We start from the raw sequence: 19,349 nt of genomic DNA, 5'->3' as shown, positions 1-19,349 counted from the left end.
ACAATCGCGGCCCATCTAATTTTATTATCAACCCTAGATGTGCTTGAGCTCCCTAGACCTAGACCCTGGCGGATAATGTCTCTTACAAACTCTTTTTATCATTCCCGTTCACCAGACTAGTGTGTTTGTAACTTTAACGAAGCTAGGATTTTGAATTTATCAGTGTGGTATTCTAGAAAAGCAAGAATAGTAGATTCTGGATAAATTGTTTATACGTATTAAGTGAAATTTTGAACACAAATACATGACAGACCCCATAGACAGGGTTGTAGCTCCGCCCCTGATGCCCAGTAAACAACTTAATCAACTGTATACACAAATAGCTAAACAAACTATCTAAATCAACTTCATCATCGACAACAATTCCCTATTTTACATAAAAACATAAATCATTCCCAGTTATATTATGATTTCGGATAAATAAAAAGACCTCCAGAACTCGATAAAAAATCATGACGACATGCAGCAACCACCACTATTCCCACCAGAATCTGAATCCTGGCCAGGAACAATAATCCTGGTTCCCTTTAAAGATTGCGACTTCCCATAATCAGCTCCCGGAACTGCAATGAGAGTATTCTTGCTAATGATTTTATAAATTTCTGTTAAAACTGTCATGAATGCACCCTCGACGTTTGTGGATTGAAGAGCTGATGTTTCCATAAAGAAGAGATTTTCCCTTTCTGCAAATTCTTGAGCATCTTCAACTGGTACAGCTCGAAGACTTCCTAGATCACATTTATTCGCGATGAGCATTATAACTATGTTCTTGTCCGCGTGACCTCTTAGTTCCTCCAGCCATCTAGCCATATGATCGAATGATTGGCGTTTTGTTAAGTCATAGACTAGCATCGCGCCAACTGCACCTCGATAATATGCACTTGTTACTGCTCTATACCTGAGAGAGAAATGAGAGATGATTCATTGAGTTACTACAATTATCAAATTGGATGTGTTGCTCTGACTCTTCAAAAGTGGATCCTTCAAAAGTAGAGCATTTTGGAGGATCCCGACAATAGTTTTGTCAAGAGTCCAAGCAACATAGCTTAACAGAAGGTAAATGTTTACTGACAAAAATGGGATCTGGGGAGGGTAAGATGTATGCAGACCTTACCCCTACCTTTGTGGGGTAGAGAGGTTGTTTCCAACAGACCCTCGACTCAAAAGAGATGAATTGTAAGACAGATATCTACCTTGTACAATGATAGAAACAAAAACTCAAAAATAAACATACATATGGAAGTCTAAATCGCGATTTAAACTACTCTTTAAGAAGATTTATCACAAAACACAAGAACGTCGTCTCAAATATCTCAAACAAGTTGGGATCAGCAATATGAATTCTAACTAATAACCATGTCGTTCCATTTAGGCTCATCTCGGACCAATACAACACAAAATAAAATATAAAAAGCACTAGGATTTCTCTATATTTTTTTATACCTCTGACAAAACTAAACGATTCCAAGAAATAGTAAACGTACTAACTCCTAGAACGCCTCAATCCCAAGCCAGTTAGGGTCGGCTATCTAAATCTTCACAAACCAGGTCGTTCCATTTAGGCTCATCTCAAACCAATATTACAAAAAAATAAAAAGTACTAAAAATTCTCTATATTTTTATAACCAAGCGACTTCCATAAAACAGAGGACCTAAAGTAAACGTACTAACATGCCTAACACATAATTCCAAACTAATTAATATCACCTACACAAATTTTCCCAAAATTTGCATGGATTGCAGGGAAAAATGAAAAAGAAAGACAAAATTCGAGAAAAAAAAAACCAAACATAGAAAAATTGAAAAAATAAACTGACCTTTCTTGTCCCGCAGTGTCCCAAATTTGTGCCTTAACGGTTTTGTTATCAACAAGCAAAGTTTTTGTTTGAAACTCAACCCCAATTGTAGCCTTTGAATCTAAACTAAATTCATTTCTTGCAAATCTAGCCAATAATTGAGATTTGCCAACTGCGGAATCTCCAATTAAAACAATCTTAAAAACATAATCAATCTTTTGATTATAATGATCTGCATACAAATTCGAAGACATTATAACCCGAAAAATTTCCCCTTCAACCCAAAATTTGTATGAATGTATCTTCCAAATCTCCGGATTTTAGCATATGATTGAGAATTAGAGCTGTGTTGATCGAAATTTGTATCGAAAAAGATACAAATAAATCAAGATCCCAGTAAATATGAAAATGACCAAGATCAATTTCTCATAAATTTGAAATTATGTGTGGAATTTATAATTTGCTTCATACATTCATAGGAAAGATGAAAATTTGGAAGAAAAAAAAATACCAACGGTTAGTGTGGGTCCCTTCAATTGTTTTCTGGAAAAGGAAAGAAAAAAGTTTTCTTATATTTTTTTCTTTTTTGTTTTGGATTTTATGATACAAATAAATTGTCATGGACACTGTTAACATATTTAGTAAATGTTGAAAACTAAATAAATTTAGTAAAATCCTTTTTTGTTTCAATATGTACTGAAAATGTCCACTCCATTTAAAATAGGGAAAAGGCTCAAATATGCCATCGAATTTTGAGAAAAGGTTCATCTATGTCATCCGTTAAAAGTTTGGCTCATCTATGCCATTTCATTTGAGAAAAGGCTCATCCATATCATTATTTTTTAACTAAAAATTGTTTTTGATTTTGTAAAATCATTTTTAACACGTGGTCAATTATGATCCGGCCACGTCATTAATTATATCATTTTTTAAAAGGGAAAAAGCTCAAATATGTCATCGAATTTTGAGAAAAGGCTCATCTGTCCTATTCGTTCAAAGTTTGGCTCATCTATGTCATTTTAGTTAACAAAGTATAAACAATGTCATGGATGATCCTTTTCTCAAATATGAATGGCATAGATGAACCAAACTTTTAACATGAGTCTTTTCTCAAAGTTCGATGACATATGAGCCTTTTCCTTTTAAAATAAAGAAACTAACGATTTTTACCTAAGTGAAAGCATTTCTCTAGCACAGTAGATCCCAAAAAATACTGTTGAATTAAAATGCCCAAATGATATTATCTAACTAATTAATGCTAATCACAATTAATGTTGGTTAAGAGATGTCAACAATATTCTTGAAGTTGATCAATCGTTGTCGAGTGTTAACACAAGCCTACTGAATTATTAGATCATATACATAATAAATTAGCACCCTACAAATGGACTAATCGATCTTTAATTTTCATCATTCAAATAAGTTTGTTTTTATTTGCCCTACAAATGGACTGATCGATCTTTAATTTTCATCATTCAAATAAGTTTGTTTTAATTTTTTGTTGTTTAACAATCAAACTTATGTCAAGTGAGACACAAATTCTTTAGAAACTAAACTCATATTTAGACATAACTTACGAGATATTATTTTTGATACGAAAATATAAAAGAAATATTATTTGATATGAGAATTTTAGTTACGTGTAATGAACCCACCCATTAGGTGTATCTTGCAAATCTGGACACAATCCCACATATGAATTAACTAATATACATTGATTGCATTTTTTTATAATATGCCGATAGCTGTATTTATGACCCTAAATATTAAAATTTAGCTCAATAATATATGATAATAATGTAATACAATAATATAACACATGAGTGGTGAATAGCAATATGGGGTCATTTTATTTACTTCTCGATTATCTTAGCATTTTGTTACTTTGCTTTGGTTATCATATTGTTTTATCAATGCTACTATTCTTTTCGGCATGGTTTCTTCAACTATGTTTGCTTGACATACTTATTCTTTCATTATTTTACTTGAGCCGAGGGTCTATCAGAAATAATTTTTCTACTTTCACAACACAGGAGTTAGGTTGCATACACCTCTTCCTCTTCGGACCCCACCTATAAAATTACATGGAATATGTTGTTTGTTCTGAAATATTTTCCTCATCCTTTATATATATACTATCAGTTGACACTCTTGTTCTTCTGAAACAGTAATGTCCATTTTCTAAGCAGTAAATAAATTTTATAGGAAGAATTAATGGGGGAGATTATGAAGCATCCAGATGAATTATATCCATTGATGAAGCTCATGCTATCGGCTAAACGTGTCAAGAAGAAGACGTCAGTGTGGCTGTTGCAGCCACACTGGGCCTTCTGCTACGCTACTCTCCGTAAGGTGTCTCATAGCTTTGCTCTTGTCATTCAACAACTTCCTAGCGAACTTTGTAACGTGGTAAGTTACTCTCTATGTTTCAATTTGTTTGTTTTACTTTCCTTTTTTCACTCGTTTCAAATAGAACTCCTCTTACTTTTTTGGTCTAACTCTTCAATTTTAACTTTTTACCTGATAAGTCTAAGACTCCAAGATCGACGTGTCTTTAGTTTGAGATCACACGATTCAAAATTCTTTTTATTTTTTAAACTCTGTGTCAATTCGAAACCAAACAAATAAATTGTAGGGAAAATGTACAAGTACCCCCCTAGACTATGACCGAAATTCCAGAGACACACCTTAACTAAACTAAGGTACCATTACCCCCTGAACCCATTTTTTTGTAATTTTATGCACCTTTTTGGCTTATGTGGCATCCAAATATCTCCCACACGCCTCAATTGCGTGGACTCACAGAGTGTGCCACGTAAGACAAAAGGTGTACAAAATTACAAAAAAAATAAGTTCAGGGGGTAATAGGACCTTATTTTAGTTAAGGTGTGTTAATGAGATTTCGGTCATAGTTTAGGGGATACTTGTGCCTTATCCCTAAATTGTAATGAAAAGTACTTGTGCCTTATGAAATTACATCAAACTTTGCAGGTTTTGTGTTTACTATTTGATTCTTAGAGAACTTGATACTGTTGGTATGTTTGCTAAACTATGGAATTTTATTTGGCACTTTCATTAATTAGCATTCGAATGCTTTTTTAAAAAAAAAAAAATGGGGGTCGGAGAAAGGGAGGAGATTACAAGGTGAGGAATTGAACTCTCACCAATAAAGCGAAAATTCAGGTGGTCAATCAATTGAGCTACTAAGATTTCCATGCATTGTAATGTTGCGTTCGCTAATTTCATCTTTTTTCCCCTTCAAATGGACAGAGGATGATACCAGCTTAACAACTGAAGTTACATTACCCATCTTAAAAGATTTTTATTGCCATTTACATGATCCTGAATGGCATTTTTCATGTAAGTTTTCTTTAATTTCTTTTCAAACAAGTCAAATTAATCTTAGTTTTGTTCTTAACTTCGATCAGCTTGTTAATTTATTCAACTTTGACAATCAAGCATATTTGGTTTGAGTTTAAGTTATATACATCGCTAGTGTATTACACAACAAATCTCTAGTCAACCTTCTTTCAAAAGATTCTCGCTTAGCATCAAGCCTATTAGGACTAGTTAAAAATGATAAGATAATTCCAACACTTTTTTTGTTTTAACACGAACAGAGTGGTGTCTAACCAGGACAAGGAACCAATTGAATTTGGATCTTGACATGTCAGTGGTTTTTAACCGTAGGCATTTTGCCAGGAAGACGGCGAGTTTATCAGGATTTAGGTTGGGGTGGTTGGTGGTTTCAGGATCCCCTAATTTTTTACACTATTAGGTCACCTAAGGAGATAAGCCTCCTTAAAATATCGGATTTGCATATCTTAAAAATAAGACAGGTTATCTGCTATAACACATAAAAGTTATTTGATGGTGTAAAAATTTCTTTTTCATTTTAATTCTGGTCTAGTTGCCTTATACTATAATTTTTATTATTAGGTGGTACAATGGCCTTTAAAGTTCTTATGGATCAATTCCATCATGTTTCCATTGCTTTCCTAGAGCTTGATACAAAGTGAGTTCTTACCCCACACAAAAAAAAAGTTGTTAACTTTCAGGTATTAACATGTTGTTGCATATCGAAAATTGATTGTAAAATATTTGGGCGATTTGGACGAGTTAACTGGATCTTCTCAGTCCATTTATAGTAGTAATTTACTTGGAAACTTATATTATAGTTTGAAATGGAACTTAATTGCATATTTATGAGTATTTGTAAATGAAATGTTCCGCGTATTTTGCAGTTATCAAGAGGTGATTAAGGATATTACCAAGAGGATGGGTGAAGGAATGGCGAAATTTCTATGCAAAGAGATGATTCGCGGAATGTTAACAAATTATGTCTAATTTCTCATGATGAACTTCATTGCACATGTTTATTAGAATGCACGGGTTCTGTTCTTCGTGTCCTTCTATTGCTATTCCCCTTTCCCTTCTTCCTCTCCGTGATTCAAATCCTTAAAGAAACTCAGTCGATGAAGTAATTACTAGTATTCCTGCTATGAATAACTTACCATGCTATACCTGAATACGGTCCACATATTTTGAGTTCAAATTTCGATGCTATAAGAACTATTAGCCTGTTATGAATTATGTGTCTTTGTCATTTTTGAGTAATCTTCTATGTATGTGTTGAAAAAAGAACAGAAGTTAACAGAATCAACCAATGAGTTGCTTGATCTTTGGCTATCTTGAATTTAGTCTTGTTACGCTAGCTTTTGATTGGTAATTTCGATGGCTAGTCATCATACCAAAGCATGTCAAATGTGTGCTTTTACGATCACTGGTCCCTTAATTCTCGTACATTTCACATACAAGTGATCTGGTCTCGTACAGGTAGGAACAATCGATGATTATAATGAATATTGTCACTATGCAGCTGGATTTTGTGGATTGGGATTGTCAAAACTTTTTTATGCTTCTGGAAGAGAAGATTTAGCACCAGACTCCCTCTCGATTTCCATGGGTTTATTTCTTCAGGTATTGGCCCCTAACATATTTTTCGCAGAGCCTTAAAAAACTTTGTATGCTGGCTACTGATACAAGCATAGTTGGCTATATATTTCAGAAAATAAGCATCATTAGAGATTATCTAGAGGATATAAATGAAGTACCTAAATGTCGTATGTTTTGGCCTCGTCAAATTTGGAGTAAATATGTTAACAAACTCGAGGTTTGTTTTCATCATAACATGTGCTATTTCTTGTTTGAAGTTCATACGTTGGTTCGTTGCTCTGTAATTTCCATCTTCTTCATGTGTGTGACAGAATGTTGTAAATATTCTATTACCTAATATAGTCAGCAGTATCATAGATAAAATCTGTAAGAATCATAGGAGAGATCTGTAGGATATTTTCTTACCTTTAGTATAGCTTCTTGCTAGTGTATATATACATGTAATGTTTTTATATATGAAATAAGAAGTTCTGTTAATTTACATGGTATCAGAGCCACTAGGGCTCAAGATCCTGGGTTTGGCAGATTACATCTGCGCTTGCTGTCCCAGCATCGACTTCCGGGTTTGTATTTTTTTTCCTTTGCTTCTGTGACTGCTTTGGTCAGTTCTAGTGTCGATCTATTGCCCAGTTTGGTGGCTGATTTTTTGATCCTTTGTTCTTCTTGATCAATTTATTGGCTAAACATTAGTTAAAATGGCTGAGGATAAATCTGCCGTGACTGAAATTGTTCCAGCATTATCCAAAATTACAGATTCTAAATTAAATGGGTCTAATTATTTAGATTGGAGTAGAAAAATCAGGATCTATTTGCGTAGTGTTGAAAAAGATGATCATCTTATACAAGATCCTCCAACCGATGATGCTAAAAAGGCTTGGCTTAGAGATGATGCTAGACTAATCTTGCAAATCATAAACTCTATTGATAACGAAGTGGTTGGTTTGGTTAATCACTGTGAGTTTGTGAAAGAATTAATGGATTATTTGGAGTATTTGTACTCTGGAAAAGGTAATTTATCTCGGATTTATGAAGTTTCTAAGGCTTTCTATCGTTCTGAGAAGGAAGCTAAGTCACTCACTACATACTTCATGGAGTTCAAGAAAACCTACGAGGAACTGAATGTACTTCTACCATTCAATACTGATATCAAGGTGCAGCAAGCTCAGAGGGAACAAATGGCGATAATGAGCTTTTTAGCCGGACTCCCCTCTGAGTTTGAGACTGCTAAATCACAGATTCTCTCCAGTTCTGAGATCACTTCTCTCAAAGATGTTTTCAGTCGGGTGTTGCGCACAGAGAGTACTCCAGCCAATCAACAGACTAATGTGCTTGTTGCAAAAGGAGGAGGAGGAAGAAATAATGCAGGGAGATGGAACAACAACAATGATGCAGGAAAATGGAACAATAACAAAGATGGAGAAAAATGGAATCATAACAATGATGCAGGGAAATGGAACCATAACAATGATGCGGGAAGGTGGAACAATAACAACAATGCTGGGGTATGGAACAATAACAAAGAAGGAAACAATGATGCTGGGAGATGGAACAATGACAATACTTGTCGCTATTGTAAGGAACCCGGGCACATAAGGCGAAACTGTAAGAAATTACAGCTTCGCAACCAACAGACTCAGACTGCCGCTGTTGCTGCCACTTCGAGTTCACCCTCAACTGTTACAATCTCCGCTGATGAGTATGCTAGACTTACAAAGTATCAAGAATCAATGCCAGCCCCTTCCCTTAATGAGTCAGGTAACAAATGCCTCATTTCCTCCTCAAGCAACTGGATCATTGATTCGGGTGCCACAGATCACATGACAGGTAATCCCAAAAAATTTTCTAAATTCCGGGCACATAAAGTACCATCCTCTGTTACCATAGCTGATGGGTCTAGTTATACCATTGAGGGATCTGGGACCGTTAACCCCACTTCATCTATTACTTTGTCATCTGTGCTAGGCTTACCTAGTCTTGCCTTTAATCTAATTTCCGTGAGTAAACTTACCAAAGAACTAAAATGTTTTGTCTCATTATATCCCGATCATTGCCTTTTTCAGGATCTTATGACGAAGCAGATTATTGGTAAAGGACATGTATCAGACGGTCTATACATTCTTGATGAATGGACGCCTCCATCAGTTGCTTGCTCTAGTATCGTCTCGCCATTTGAAGCACATTGTCGTTTGGGACATCCTTCTCTTCCAGTTTTGAAGAAATTATGTCCTCAGTTTCATAATGTACCTTCAATAGACTGTGAGTCTTGTCATTTTGCAAAACACCATAGAAGCTCGTTAAGTCCTAGAAATAATAAGCGGGCTGATTTTGCTTTCGAATTAGTTCATTCAGATGTTTGGGGACCATGCCCTGTTGTGTCTAAAGTTGGGTTTAGATATTTTGTTACTTTTGTGGATGATTTTTCTCGAATGACATGGATTTACTTTATGAAAAATCGTTCTGAAGTGTTCTCCCATTTCTCAAATTTTTGTGCTGAGATTAAGACACAATTTAATGCTTCTGTACATATATTGAGGAGTGACAATGCTAAGGAATTCATGTCAGCATCATTTCAGAACTACATGAATCAATATGGTATCCTTCATCAATCTTCATGTGTTGATACACCTTCTCAAAATGGAGTGGCTGAGAGGAAAAATAGACATTTGCTTGAGACAGCTCGTGCTTTACTATTTCAAATGAAGGTACCTAAGCAATTTTGGGCAGATGCAGTATCCACAGCTAGCTTTCTAATTAATCGCATGCCATCCACAGTGTTTAATGGTGATATTCCCTATGGTGTTCTCTTTCCTAATAAGCCATTATTTCCATTAGAACCAAAGGTGTTTGGGAGTACTTGTTATGTTCGTGATGTGCGACCCCATATTACTAAACTAGATCCAAAGGCCTTGAAGTGTGTCTTTTTGGGATATTCTCGCTTACAGAAGGGTTATCGGTGCTACTCTCCAACCCTTAACAGATATATGGTGTCGATAGATGTGGTGTTCTCTGAAAGCATATCATTTTTTTCCTCTCCCGACACTTTTCCCACTCAGGGGCAGCAGGAAGAAGAAGAATGGCTCATTTATAGGACCACTCCATCAAGATCAGAACAGCATAAAGAAGTCCCTGGTAGTGTTGAACAATCAATGGAAAATGTGTCTTCTGATGCTCCTCTTGCTCAAACAAAGCCGCCGATAGTTCAAGTTTATTCGAGGCGACAAGTGACCAATGACAGAAAATCTTGACATTCCCATTGCTCTTCGCAAAGGTAAGCGTCAATGTCCATCAATATATTCCATTGCTAATTTTATCTCATATGACCACTTGTCTCCCACTTCTTGCTCTTTGATTGCTTCTCTAGATTCTATCTTTGTACCCAAAACAGTTCGAGAAGCTTTGAATCACCCTGGGTGGTATGATGCAATGCTCGATGAGATACATGCGTTAGATGACAATCACACTTGGAATTTGGTGGACTTACCAAAAGGGAAGAAGGCAGTGGGATGTAAATGGGTTTTTACAGTCAAAGTAAATCCTGATGGTTCTATGGCTAGGCTTAAAGCCAGATTGGTTGCTAAGGGATATGCTCAGACGTATGGGGTGGATTATTCTGATACTTTTTCTCCGGTGGCCAAACTCACTTCCATCCGCTTGTTTATTTCTCTGGCTGCTTCTCAAAATTGGCCACTACATCAGTTGGATATCAAGAATGCATTTCTTCATGGGGATCTCCAAGAAGAAGTGTATATGGAGCAACCACCTGGTTTTGTTGCTCAGGGGGAGAATGGGAAAGTTTGTCACTTGAAGAAATCCTTGTATGGTCTGAAACAGAGTCCACGTGCTTGGTTTGGGAAATTTAGTGAGGTAGTTCAGAAGTTTGGGCTAACAAAGAGCAATTGTGATCATTCGGTCTTTTACAGACAATCAGCAGTTGGCATTATTCTTCTTGTTGTATATGTGGATGACATTGTCATCACTGGGAGTGATTATGCGGGAATATCTTCTCTCAAATTATTCTTGCATTCTATGTTTCACACGAAAGATTTGGGACAGTTGAAATACTTCTTGGGAATAGAAGTAAGTAGGAGCAAGAAGGGAATATTTTTATCTCAAAGGAAGTATATCCTAGACCTTCTTGAGGAAACTGGAAAGTCAGCAGCCAAGCCTTGTAGTACTCCAATGGTCCCCAATACGCAGCTAACAAAAGATGATGGTGATCCATTCGATGATCCAGAGAGATATAGGAGATTAGTTGGGAAATTAAACTATCTCACTATAACTCGTCCGGATATTTCTTTTGCTGTAAGTATTGTTAGTCAATTCATGTCCACGCCTACAATCAAACATTGGGCAGCTTTGGAACAAATATTGTGTTACTTGAAAGGTGCCCCTGGACTTGGCATAGTATATAGAAACAATGAACATACTCGCATTGAGTGTTTTGCAGACGCTGATTGGGCTGGATCCAAGATTGATAGAAGGTCTACTACTGGCTACTGTGTCTTTGTGGGTGGAAATTTGGTATCATGGAGAAGTAAGAAACAAAATGTTGTATCTCGATCTAGTGCAGAATCCGAGTACAGAGCTATGGCACAATCCACAAGTGAGATTATGTGGATACATCACCTCTTAAGTGAAGTTGGGTTGAAGTATCCCACACCATCGAAACTTTGGTGTGATAATCAAGCTGCCCTTCACATCGCCTCAAATCCGGTGTATCATGAAAGAACTAAGCACATCGAGGTGGACTGCCATTTTATTCGTGAAAAGATTCAAGAGAACTTGATTTCCACGAGTTATGTAAAGACAGGAGAACAACTAGCTGATTTGTTCACAAAGGCATTGACTGGAGCTCGAGTTAACTATTTGTGTAACAAGCTAGGCATGATCAATATATATGCTCCAGCTTGAGGGGGAGTGTGACAGAATGTTGTAAATATTCTATTACCTAATATAGTCAGCAGTATCATAGATAAAATCTGTAAGAATCATAGGAGAGATCTGTAGGATATTTTCTTACCTTTAGTATAGCTTCTTGCTAGTGTATATATACATGTACTGTTTTTATATATGAAATAAGAAGTTCTGTTAATTTACAATGTGCATCAGGACTTTAAGTACGAGGAAAACTCGGTCAAGGCAGTACAATGTCTGAATGAAATGGTCACTAATGCTTTATTACATGTAGAAGATTGTCTGGTTTACATGTCTAATTTACGAGATCCTGCTATCTTTCAGTTCTGTGCAATTCCACTGGTATAAATTTCCCTTGAACAGTTCAAAACGTTGTTTTTTCCCATATGTCCTAATGGTTTTATGACCTTCTTATACTTCCAGGTCATAAATATGGGGAATTTGACGATGAACTACAACAACGTTGAAATTTTCAAAGGTGTTGTAGAAATGAGACGAGGTAAAGATACACGACTTATCAATATGCATGTCTATTATTTCAACTAGACAAGGTAATATAACGTTAAGGTGTCCGATCATTTTTGTGGATAACAACAAATTCTTGCTATGTCTTGTTCTTTGTTTTCTTCTTTCTAGGCCTTTGTGCTAAGATTATTGATCAAATGAGGACGATGGCTGATGTCTACGGAGCTTTCTTTGACTTTTGTTGTATAATGGAATCTAAGGTATAACATGTACTATTCTCAGAACAACCTTAACTCTGCATTAAGTAGCGGAGACATCCGTGTTCTGAATCTCATTTGCTTCTTCATGTATTTACGTCTTAGTGAAAATCCTAACTCCACCATTGTCAGCATTTGTGACTTACTCATGCTAGAGGTTTTTGGCTAAAGTTTAGACCTGCTCGATTTTCCTTTTTTTCGTTCACATCTGCATCATTAGTGTTTTTCATCCAATTATCAGTCGAGAGTTGAGCTTAAATGAAGCAGTAAAAATTCATATAGCTGACACCAACTTGTTTGGGACTGAGACATAGTTGTTGTTAACGTCGTCCTTCTAAGTTGCCCCATGATTCGCGAGGCTGTAAATTCTAAATTAGTGCTTTGATGTTCAAATATTAGCTGACATTCTACTATGGTTCTAATCTTTATGTCAAATTTTGATTCTTAAATCTCATCGTGCTCGATAAAACAACTTATCAATCGATGCTTTTCAGGTTGATCGTGATGATCCAAATGCAACGAGTACTTTGAAGAGGCTTGAAGAAATTTCAAAAACTTGCAGAAACTCTGGAACCTTGATCAATCAAAGGTTTGTTACGTTTCCTTGTTATTCTTTTATGGAAAGTTTTTACACTATCAGTTAATGACTTTATTTACCACCAGGAAATCTTACACATTCAGCCATCAGCCATCAGCCTAATTATAATATTCCAGTTTTGGTGAGTTTTTTTTTTTTGCTCGTATTTAGTTCGTGATTTACATATACTTTACATGTGCGGAATGTCTATCAGAGACATTCTCTTTAGCTTCATAAGGTAGGAGTAAGACTGCTAACACACCATCCTCGGGATACACTGCGTATGTTGTTGTCGTTCTTGTTTACGTATACTTAAGTTTTTCTAGATTCAATCTTTTGATATATACTCAATTTCTTTTGTAGATTATTTTCTTTTTCATCATGTTGGCTATTCTTTTATCAACAAAAATACCTTAAGAGATCATAGGTGAGTAGTCATAGATGACTATATGTATTCTTACTTTAGTAAAATTAATCATATTATTAACAGAACAAAACTTATTGGCCTCACATTTTGTCACAAGTCAATCATAATTAGACAACATTTTTGTTTTCTAAACTGCTAGATTCAGCATTTTGAGTTATGTTGCTCAGACTCTTCAAAATATTGTTGCTCCCATGTCGAAACCTCCAAAAATGCACTATTTTTGAAGAATCCGACATTCTGAAGAGTTACTGCAGAGTCCGAGAGCAACATAGATCCTGAGTGTCTACTTTTCTATATTTACAGCTAACTTATCATATTGTGGAAATAGTACCCTATTTATTTTTCTTCATTCCGTTTTTGCAGGTTTGATGTAGAAAAAAAAAAAAGCCAAAGTTAAACCAAATTAAAGTTGTAATATTTTAAAAATGATTTTTGTATCCATAATATCCTTTGAACATAATAATAATATAATATGTACAATCCCAATTCCAAACAAATTGGGATCGGTTATTTTAAATTCTTATTATTTATATTGTTTTATTCAAGCTCATTTCATCCCATCCAAGATGAGTTGATACATGAACGTTACTGAAAGTTGTTTCCATCTCACGCCCATTTAATACTTTCTTGATTATTTTAAATTTTTTCTCAATAAATTCTGAAATATAATCTTGTGATCTTCACAAGAAAGAAAAGGAAATAAAAAGTAGTGTGTAGTTTTGTTTATTGTTTGGGGGACCATAAAATGTCATACTTGTCCTTCCCTACCCCCTTAGTAACATTGTCGCTCTTGTCCAAGAGATGTCAATTAATACAAATCTCTACATCGAAAATTATATTAGTACAAATAGGACATAAAGAAATTATTTTGTACATTTATATAAATTGTCGAATTGCCATGAGATTCAGAATCTATTGGTGTCGTACGTTTGATTGTTTATCCTTGGTTAGACTATGTTACTCAAATTTTTCAGAAATAATATATTCTTAAGAATTTGATATAAGTGTGACATTATTTTTGAAAAATTCGAGCGGCGGTTAAAATACATTCACGTGTAAGTGTTTTATTACAGCAGCTTACAGAATAGTCAGTGGTGTGGGGCTGTCATGGGCCCAAAGGTATGATGTATACTTTGCACTTTTGTTGTCACATTTCCACCCCAAATACTGATATAGTATGAGCATTCCCAAGGCAAAACCAACTAACCAATTCAATGCAATGAATAATAATATCACAGCCCCTTTTTTCTAATTGGACAACAAAAAAGGCATGGCAGTAAGCAGATATGCCTCTTAAAATTGTGTGTTCATTCAATGTATCTGACGATGGGCTAGTGGTCAATAAAGTGGATTGAGTCTTATGAAGTTTTAGATTTTTAAAAATTGAAATTTTGTGAGTGAGAAAGTGAAATTTCTTGACAATTTTTTTAAATATTTGAAAATCGGATTTCATGGTCAAACAGATATTTGAAGATAGATTAATAAAATTTCATCCAAAATATATGGTCAAACGCTAGCTAAATCTCAAGGAATGTGAAAATACATTAGTGATTTCTTCCTATCTGTCCAAGTCTTGATGGAGTCATGCATACAATTACCTAATATAATTGTTAAGAGATAACATGTATTCTGTGAAATTAATCTATATGCGTGTAAACGGATCAGAATACCATGATTATCAAATAAAATATTCTAAGAATAGATTAAGAATCAGATAAAGATTACCCTAAGAGAAGAAAGAGACACAAAAGGTCATATAGGCAGTTAAAGGTTTGAGTCATATAGGCTTTAATATTTAGATATGTTTGACTTCCACCAATAACAAACTCAGCCATCACCATTATTGGTTGGTCTATAAATGGAAAGAAGGGATCAAACAGCTCATTTATGAGATCAAGTGGAAAAAAAAAAAAAGCATTGACTTTATGCTAACTCACACTAACTTTATGTTATGCGCGATTCAGTGGCGGAAGTAAAATTTTCACTAAAAAAACTCAAAACATGAAAAAAGTAAGCACATGAAGAAGCAAAGAAGATTTCACGTCTACTAATAATTTTGACCTTTTATATACAGTATAATTTTTCGATAAAGAAGATTAGATGAACTCCTTACGAAATTACCTGATATAATCAGCTAAATTACATTGATAGTGTAAAAATTCTTTACGCTACGAGTATATATAATAACTTAAAAGAGAAAAGTGAATGCATAATCTTATTCAACTAATGTACATGTTTCCAACTAATTATGTTTTGTTTGAACTTTGAAACATTGTTAGTCTAAAGAATCTACCAAAAGAACAGCCAAAGATCTGTTTTTTTCTTCTTCTTTGTAGTTATTCCTCATAACTTTTTCTTAAAGTTTCTAGCCTCTACACTTATGAAAATGAACTTCATTCAAGTATACTCTTCTCCATTGTACTCTTTGGTTTCAATCTGGTTTCTGCATTGCTGAGCATTTGCAGTTAGCGCGACAATCAGTGAGTACCTATAACCATAACATAAATGTGTGAGAAGCTTCAAAGGTAAAATTGAGTAAAGCAGATTATCGCTTTATGCTTCAAAATTATACCTTGTATTGTTTTTGGAGGCCTTTAATGTACTCGACTGCCAAGTCTAGCATGTCCGCGGTGTTTGTTTGCTGTCAACATGAACTATACACTTAGTAAGACTTCACTAAAAGGAAAAGGGGGGAAAAAGAGTGCGGAAATTGAAAGAAATCTACCTTGTCCATGTTGGGAACAAGCTCTTGTAGCTTTCTCATTCGTTCACTGATACGTGTTCTTCTCACCTGAAATACCACCATATAAGTTTATCTCGCGAATTTTACTAAATTACTTCTTGATTCATAATTGAACTTTAAACTTACGCTGCCTTGTCGGGAAATTTCAGAGATTGTCATGACAACAATGAACACAAGAATTAGAAGATTGACTACACATATAGGTGCATATGTATAAATATGTTGTGTATGTCATACCCTTTCTGCAATGCTCCTAGGATGAGTAGCACAGCCACGTTTGGCACGGATCTTACAAGGAATAGTATCTTGAAAATGCAATAACTTCTCCATAGCTGCTATATCAATTTGTGTCTTTGGTAAACTTAGGTGGTGTGACAAAATTGGAGGCCGATTTCCAAGTTCTTCAATCTGGTTATACACGAAGATTTTCGATTCAAAATCCAGATAACCTATCAAAAATTGACACAAAACTATACCGTACATTCATTCTCATCGTACCTGAGCATTAGCAAATAGCTTATTCCCCTCACTATCCAACTCCCTTTTGTTGCCTGTGAGTGTCTGCTGAAACTGTGAAGGATCACTCCAAGAATTAAAAGGAAATCTCATATTGTAAAGTTGAGGTTCTGAATTGCCATTTCCACGCTTCTCATCATCATCGAGGGAAGTTGCTATGCTGCTCTCATTATCGACCTCTGAGATTCGGGACAACATTCCTAATGAAGAAGGTGTCACTGATGAGAAGCCAAAATGATCTTTCAACCTGCTTGAAGATGGAGTTGAATCTCCATTGGCACCATTTGCCATTCTATAACCTCCAGCACCGCCTTTCAACGTGGCATAGCCTGTAAATTGCCATTCAACCAACACAATCAGGACTAGAGAACTAAGGTGGTGAGAAGTGGAAAAAAACAATAAAAATAACTATCATTCATAGACATTTCTGACCCTTTGGTTCTGGCAAACGAAATCACAATTACAAATACCTCGAAGCATACCAATGGATTGAAGAACATATAATTTGTTATTCGTGTTTTTGTCTTAAATCTTGTACTAACTACGTTGAACACTTACCTAATCTTGAATCTTAAAAGTTTGAGTTTCTAAGGAAACTAATAAAAGGACCTCATTTCATAATAGTTTAAACTAATGTGTTTTAACAATTATAGGGGTCTTGATGAAACCACGTTGAGTACAAGGACCGGGATGACAATCCGAAACAAGTATAAGCATCTCCCAAACCATTCCGCCAAAATAAAAACAAACAAGACAACCATCATCCACTCCAATTTGAAACAGATATATGAAACAGGAACTAAATCAGGGAAAAACCAGAACAGCAACATGAATATAGTCTTTTGACATATATGCATCAGCTAAATCATTTAACAACTACTAGAAACTCTAATTCCACACCATTTCTATGTAAAAATGAACTAAAATACATATAAAAGTAATTGAACTATTAATAAATACACCCCTTTACCTACTATTTCAACAACAACATACCCGGTGTATTCCCACAGAGTAGGGTCTAGCAAAGGTAGATTGTACGCAAAAATCTTACCTCTACAAGCTGTTTCCAATAGACCCTCGGCTCAAGACAAAAACAAACTAAAAAAGACGTAATGGAAGTACGAGAGACAATAACGTAGTAAACAAAACAACAGATAGTAGCAGAATAGTACTACAACCAAATAATACTACCATCGAACTACAAGCCATCAAGACAATGCAATCCTACCTACTATTGAAAAACAAAAAAATTGCCACAAAACTATAGTACTTCCCTAAATAAGAACAACAAGAATATCAAACAGTACCATTTAGAGAATTGAGTTGAGAGAATAAACCAGCTGGAGAACTGTTTTGCCTCATAAGATTTGATGCCAATTTGTTTTGCCCCTGATGATGATTATTACTACTTCCCAATAATGACCCCATCACCCTGTACCCACCACCCCCTTCCATTGACCCCACCATATGAGCAGTAGAATTTTGCCTTGGATATTGAGGTGGCAACTGTGAATTACTACTCAAATTTGCAAAAACTTTACTATCAAGAGAATTCTGAGAAACCAATTGGTTATTTAAACCATCAAGATTGAATTTTGATGACAACCCTTTATTCTCAGTAGTCATATTTCCATTATTCCCAACTCCATCAATGAAATTTTCAAGAAATGAACTTGGGGCTGAACGAAACCTTAATAACCCAGAATTGTTCTGGTTTTTCTCAAACTCTGATGAATCCATTAAAACCCAAAAAAAAAAAAAAAGACCCTTTTTTAAGTTTGGGGTTTTATTTTTTGTTGTATAAAAACAAGAATCAGAAGAAAATTAAGAGTTGGGAATCTCCATACATCCTTTCAATAAACTTTTCTTGTAAAAAGGTTACAGTCTTTGTCTATAAACACAGCTTGTTTGTTAAGCAGTATGGAGGTACTACAAATCTTCAAGAACAAGCAATAAAGAATAGTTCTTTAAGAATTTTTTGATCTTTGCATAGAATAGGCTTTTAGTTTTAGATCTTTTTAGCTTCTTTTGGACTGTTTTTTTCATCAAACAAGAGTAGCAAATTATAGAAAAAGGTGATAGGAGAATTTTGGGACTTTTTTTTTTCTTGGGAGGCAAATAAGTGGGGGATGTGTTGAGATAGAATGACCAAGAAGAGGAGTGGAAAGTATCTTTTAAGTTTTTAACGAGAGATTTCGAGTTTAAACTAAAAAATATTTTATTTTGAAATGGGATTTTACTATTCAAATTTGTTTATATGGAATAACTCACAAATCTCACGTGAGACATAAATCGCATTAAGCAAGTTCAATTATTAGTATGATAAACTCGATTGAGAAACGTTGTTTGAGAATTGAAAGTTTGACTTCCCTTATGAGATATCACATGATGCATCAATTCAGTTATCTTTATAGGTAACCTCCTCAAAATTTCAACTAGCGGATTTTTGTCACTCTTTGATATGGAATCACTTTTATTAGAAAACGATCGATATGATTACTGAACATCGAGTTAAAAATAGGAGGGAAAATAAAATAAAAAAGAATAAAAGGGAACAGAATGACCTCAAAATTTGAACCAGCTGATTCCCATTACTCAATTTTATATAGTTGTTTTATCTATCTAGTGAATTTAAAACTCTTTTGAAGGTTTTGGATGCATGTATATGTATTACTTGACGTTTCATGACATCAACATA

The 19,349-nt window shown here is 35.0% G+C and overlaps 3 protein-coding genes across 3 annotated transcripts; 1 reads left to right on the top strand and 2 right to left on the bottom strand.

Annotated features, from left to right (window-relative positions):
• Positions 1-450: 450 nt before the first annotated feature.
• Positions 451-2,338, bottom strand: LOC125833528 (ras-related protein RABA4d-like). Its single transcript, XM_049512691.1, has 2 exons — positions 1,818-2,338; positions 451-898 (listed from the first exon to the last, which is right to left on the bottom strand). Exons 1-2 carry the CDS (start codon positions 2,048-2,050, stop codon positions 451-453), a joined length of 681 nt encoding a protein of 226 aa, XP_049368648.1. The 5' UTR covers positions 2,051-2,338.
• A 1,672-nt stretch (positions 2,339-4,010) lies between these two features.
• Positions 4,011-13,795, top strand: LOC125833449 (squalene synthase-like). The gene is made up of 14 exons (XM_049512612.1): positions 4,011-4,231; positions 4,788-4,831; positions 5,067-5,156; positions 5,736-5,811; positions 6,041-6,117; positions 6,637-6,776; positions 6,865-6,969; positions 11,862-12,008; positions 12,090-12,165; positions 12,303-12,391; positions 12,883-12,977; positions 13,052-13,107; positions 13,329-13,392; positions 13,756-13,795. Exons 1-12 carry the CDS (start codon positions 4,011-4,013, stop codon positions 13,086-13,088), a joined length of 1,197 nt encoding a protein of 398 aa, XP_049368569.1. The 3' UTR covers positions 13,089-13,107; positions 13,329-13,392; positions 13,756-13,795.
• A 1,801-nt stretch (positions 13,796-15,596) lies between these two features.
• Positions 15,597-18,773, bottom strand: LOC125833433 (transcription factor bHLH130-like). Its single transcript, XM_049512587.1, has 6 exons — positions 17,959-18,773; positions 16,634-16,980; positions 16,373-16,543; positions 16,118-16,183; positions 15,965-16,033; positions 15,597-15,880 (listed from the first exon to the last, which is right to left on the bottom strand). The coding sequence occupies exons 1-6, from the start codon at positions 18,389-18,391 to the stop codon at positions 15,824-15,826; spliced, it is 1,143 nt and encodes a 380-aa protein (XP_049368544.1). The 5' UTR covers positions 18,392-18,773; the 3' UTR covers positions 15,597-15,823.
• Between the last annotated feature and the right edge of the window lie 576 nt (positions 18,774-19,349).

The sequence above is a fragment of the Solanum verrucosum genome, unplaced genomic scaffold (genome assembly GCF_900185275.1).
Source record: "Solanum verrucosum unplaced genomic scaffold, falcon-dt-bn FXZP01000285.1, whole genome shotgun sequence".
Lineage (NCBI taxonomy): Eukaryota > Viridiplantae > Streptophyta > Magnoliopsida > Solanales > Solanaceae > Solanum > Solanum verrucosum.
Note: the sequence above shows the minus strand (reverse complement) of the source record. Positions and strands in the feature narration are given on the sequence as shown.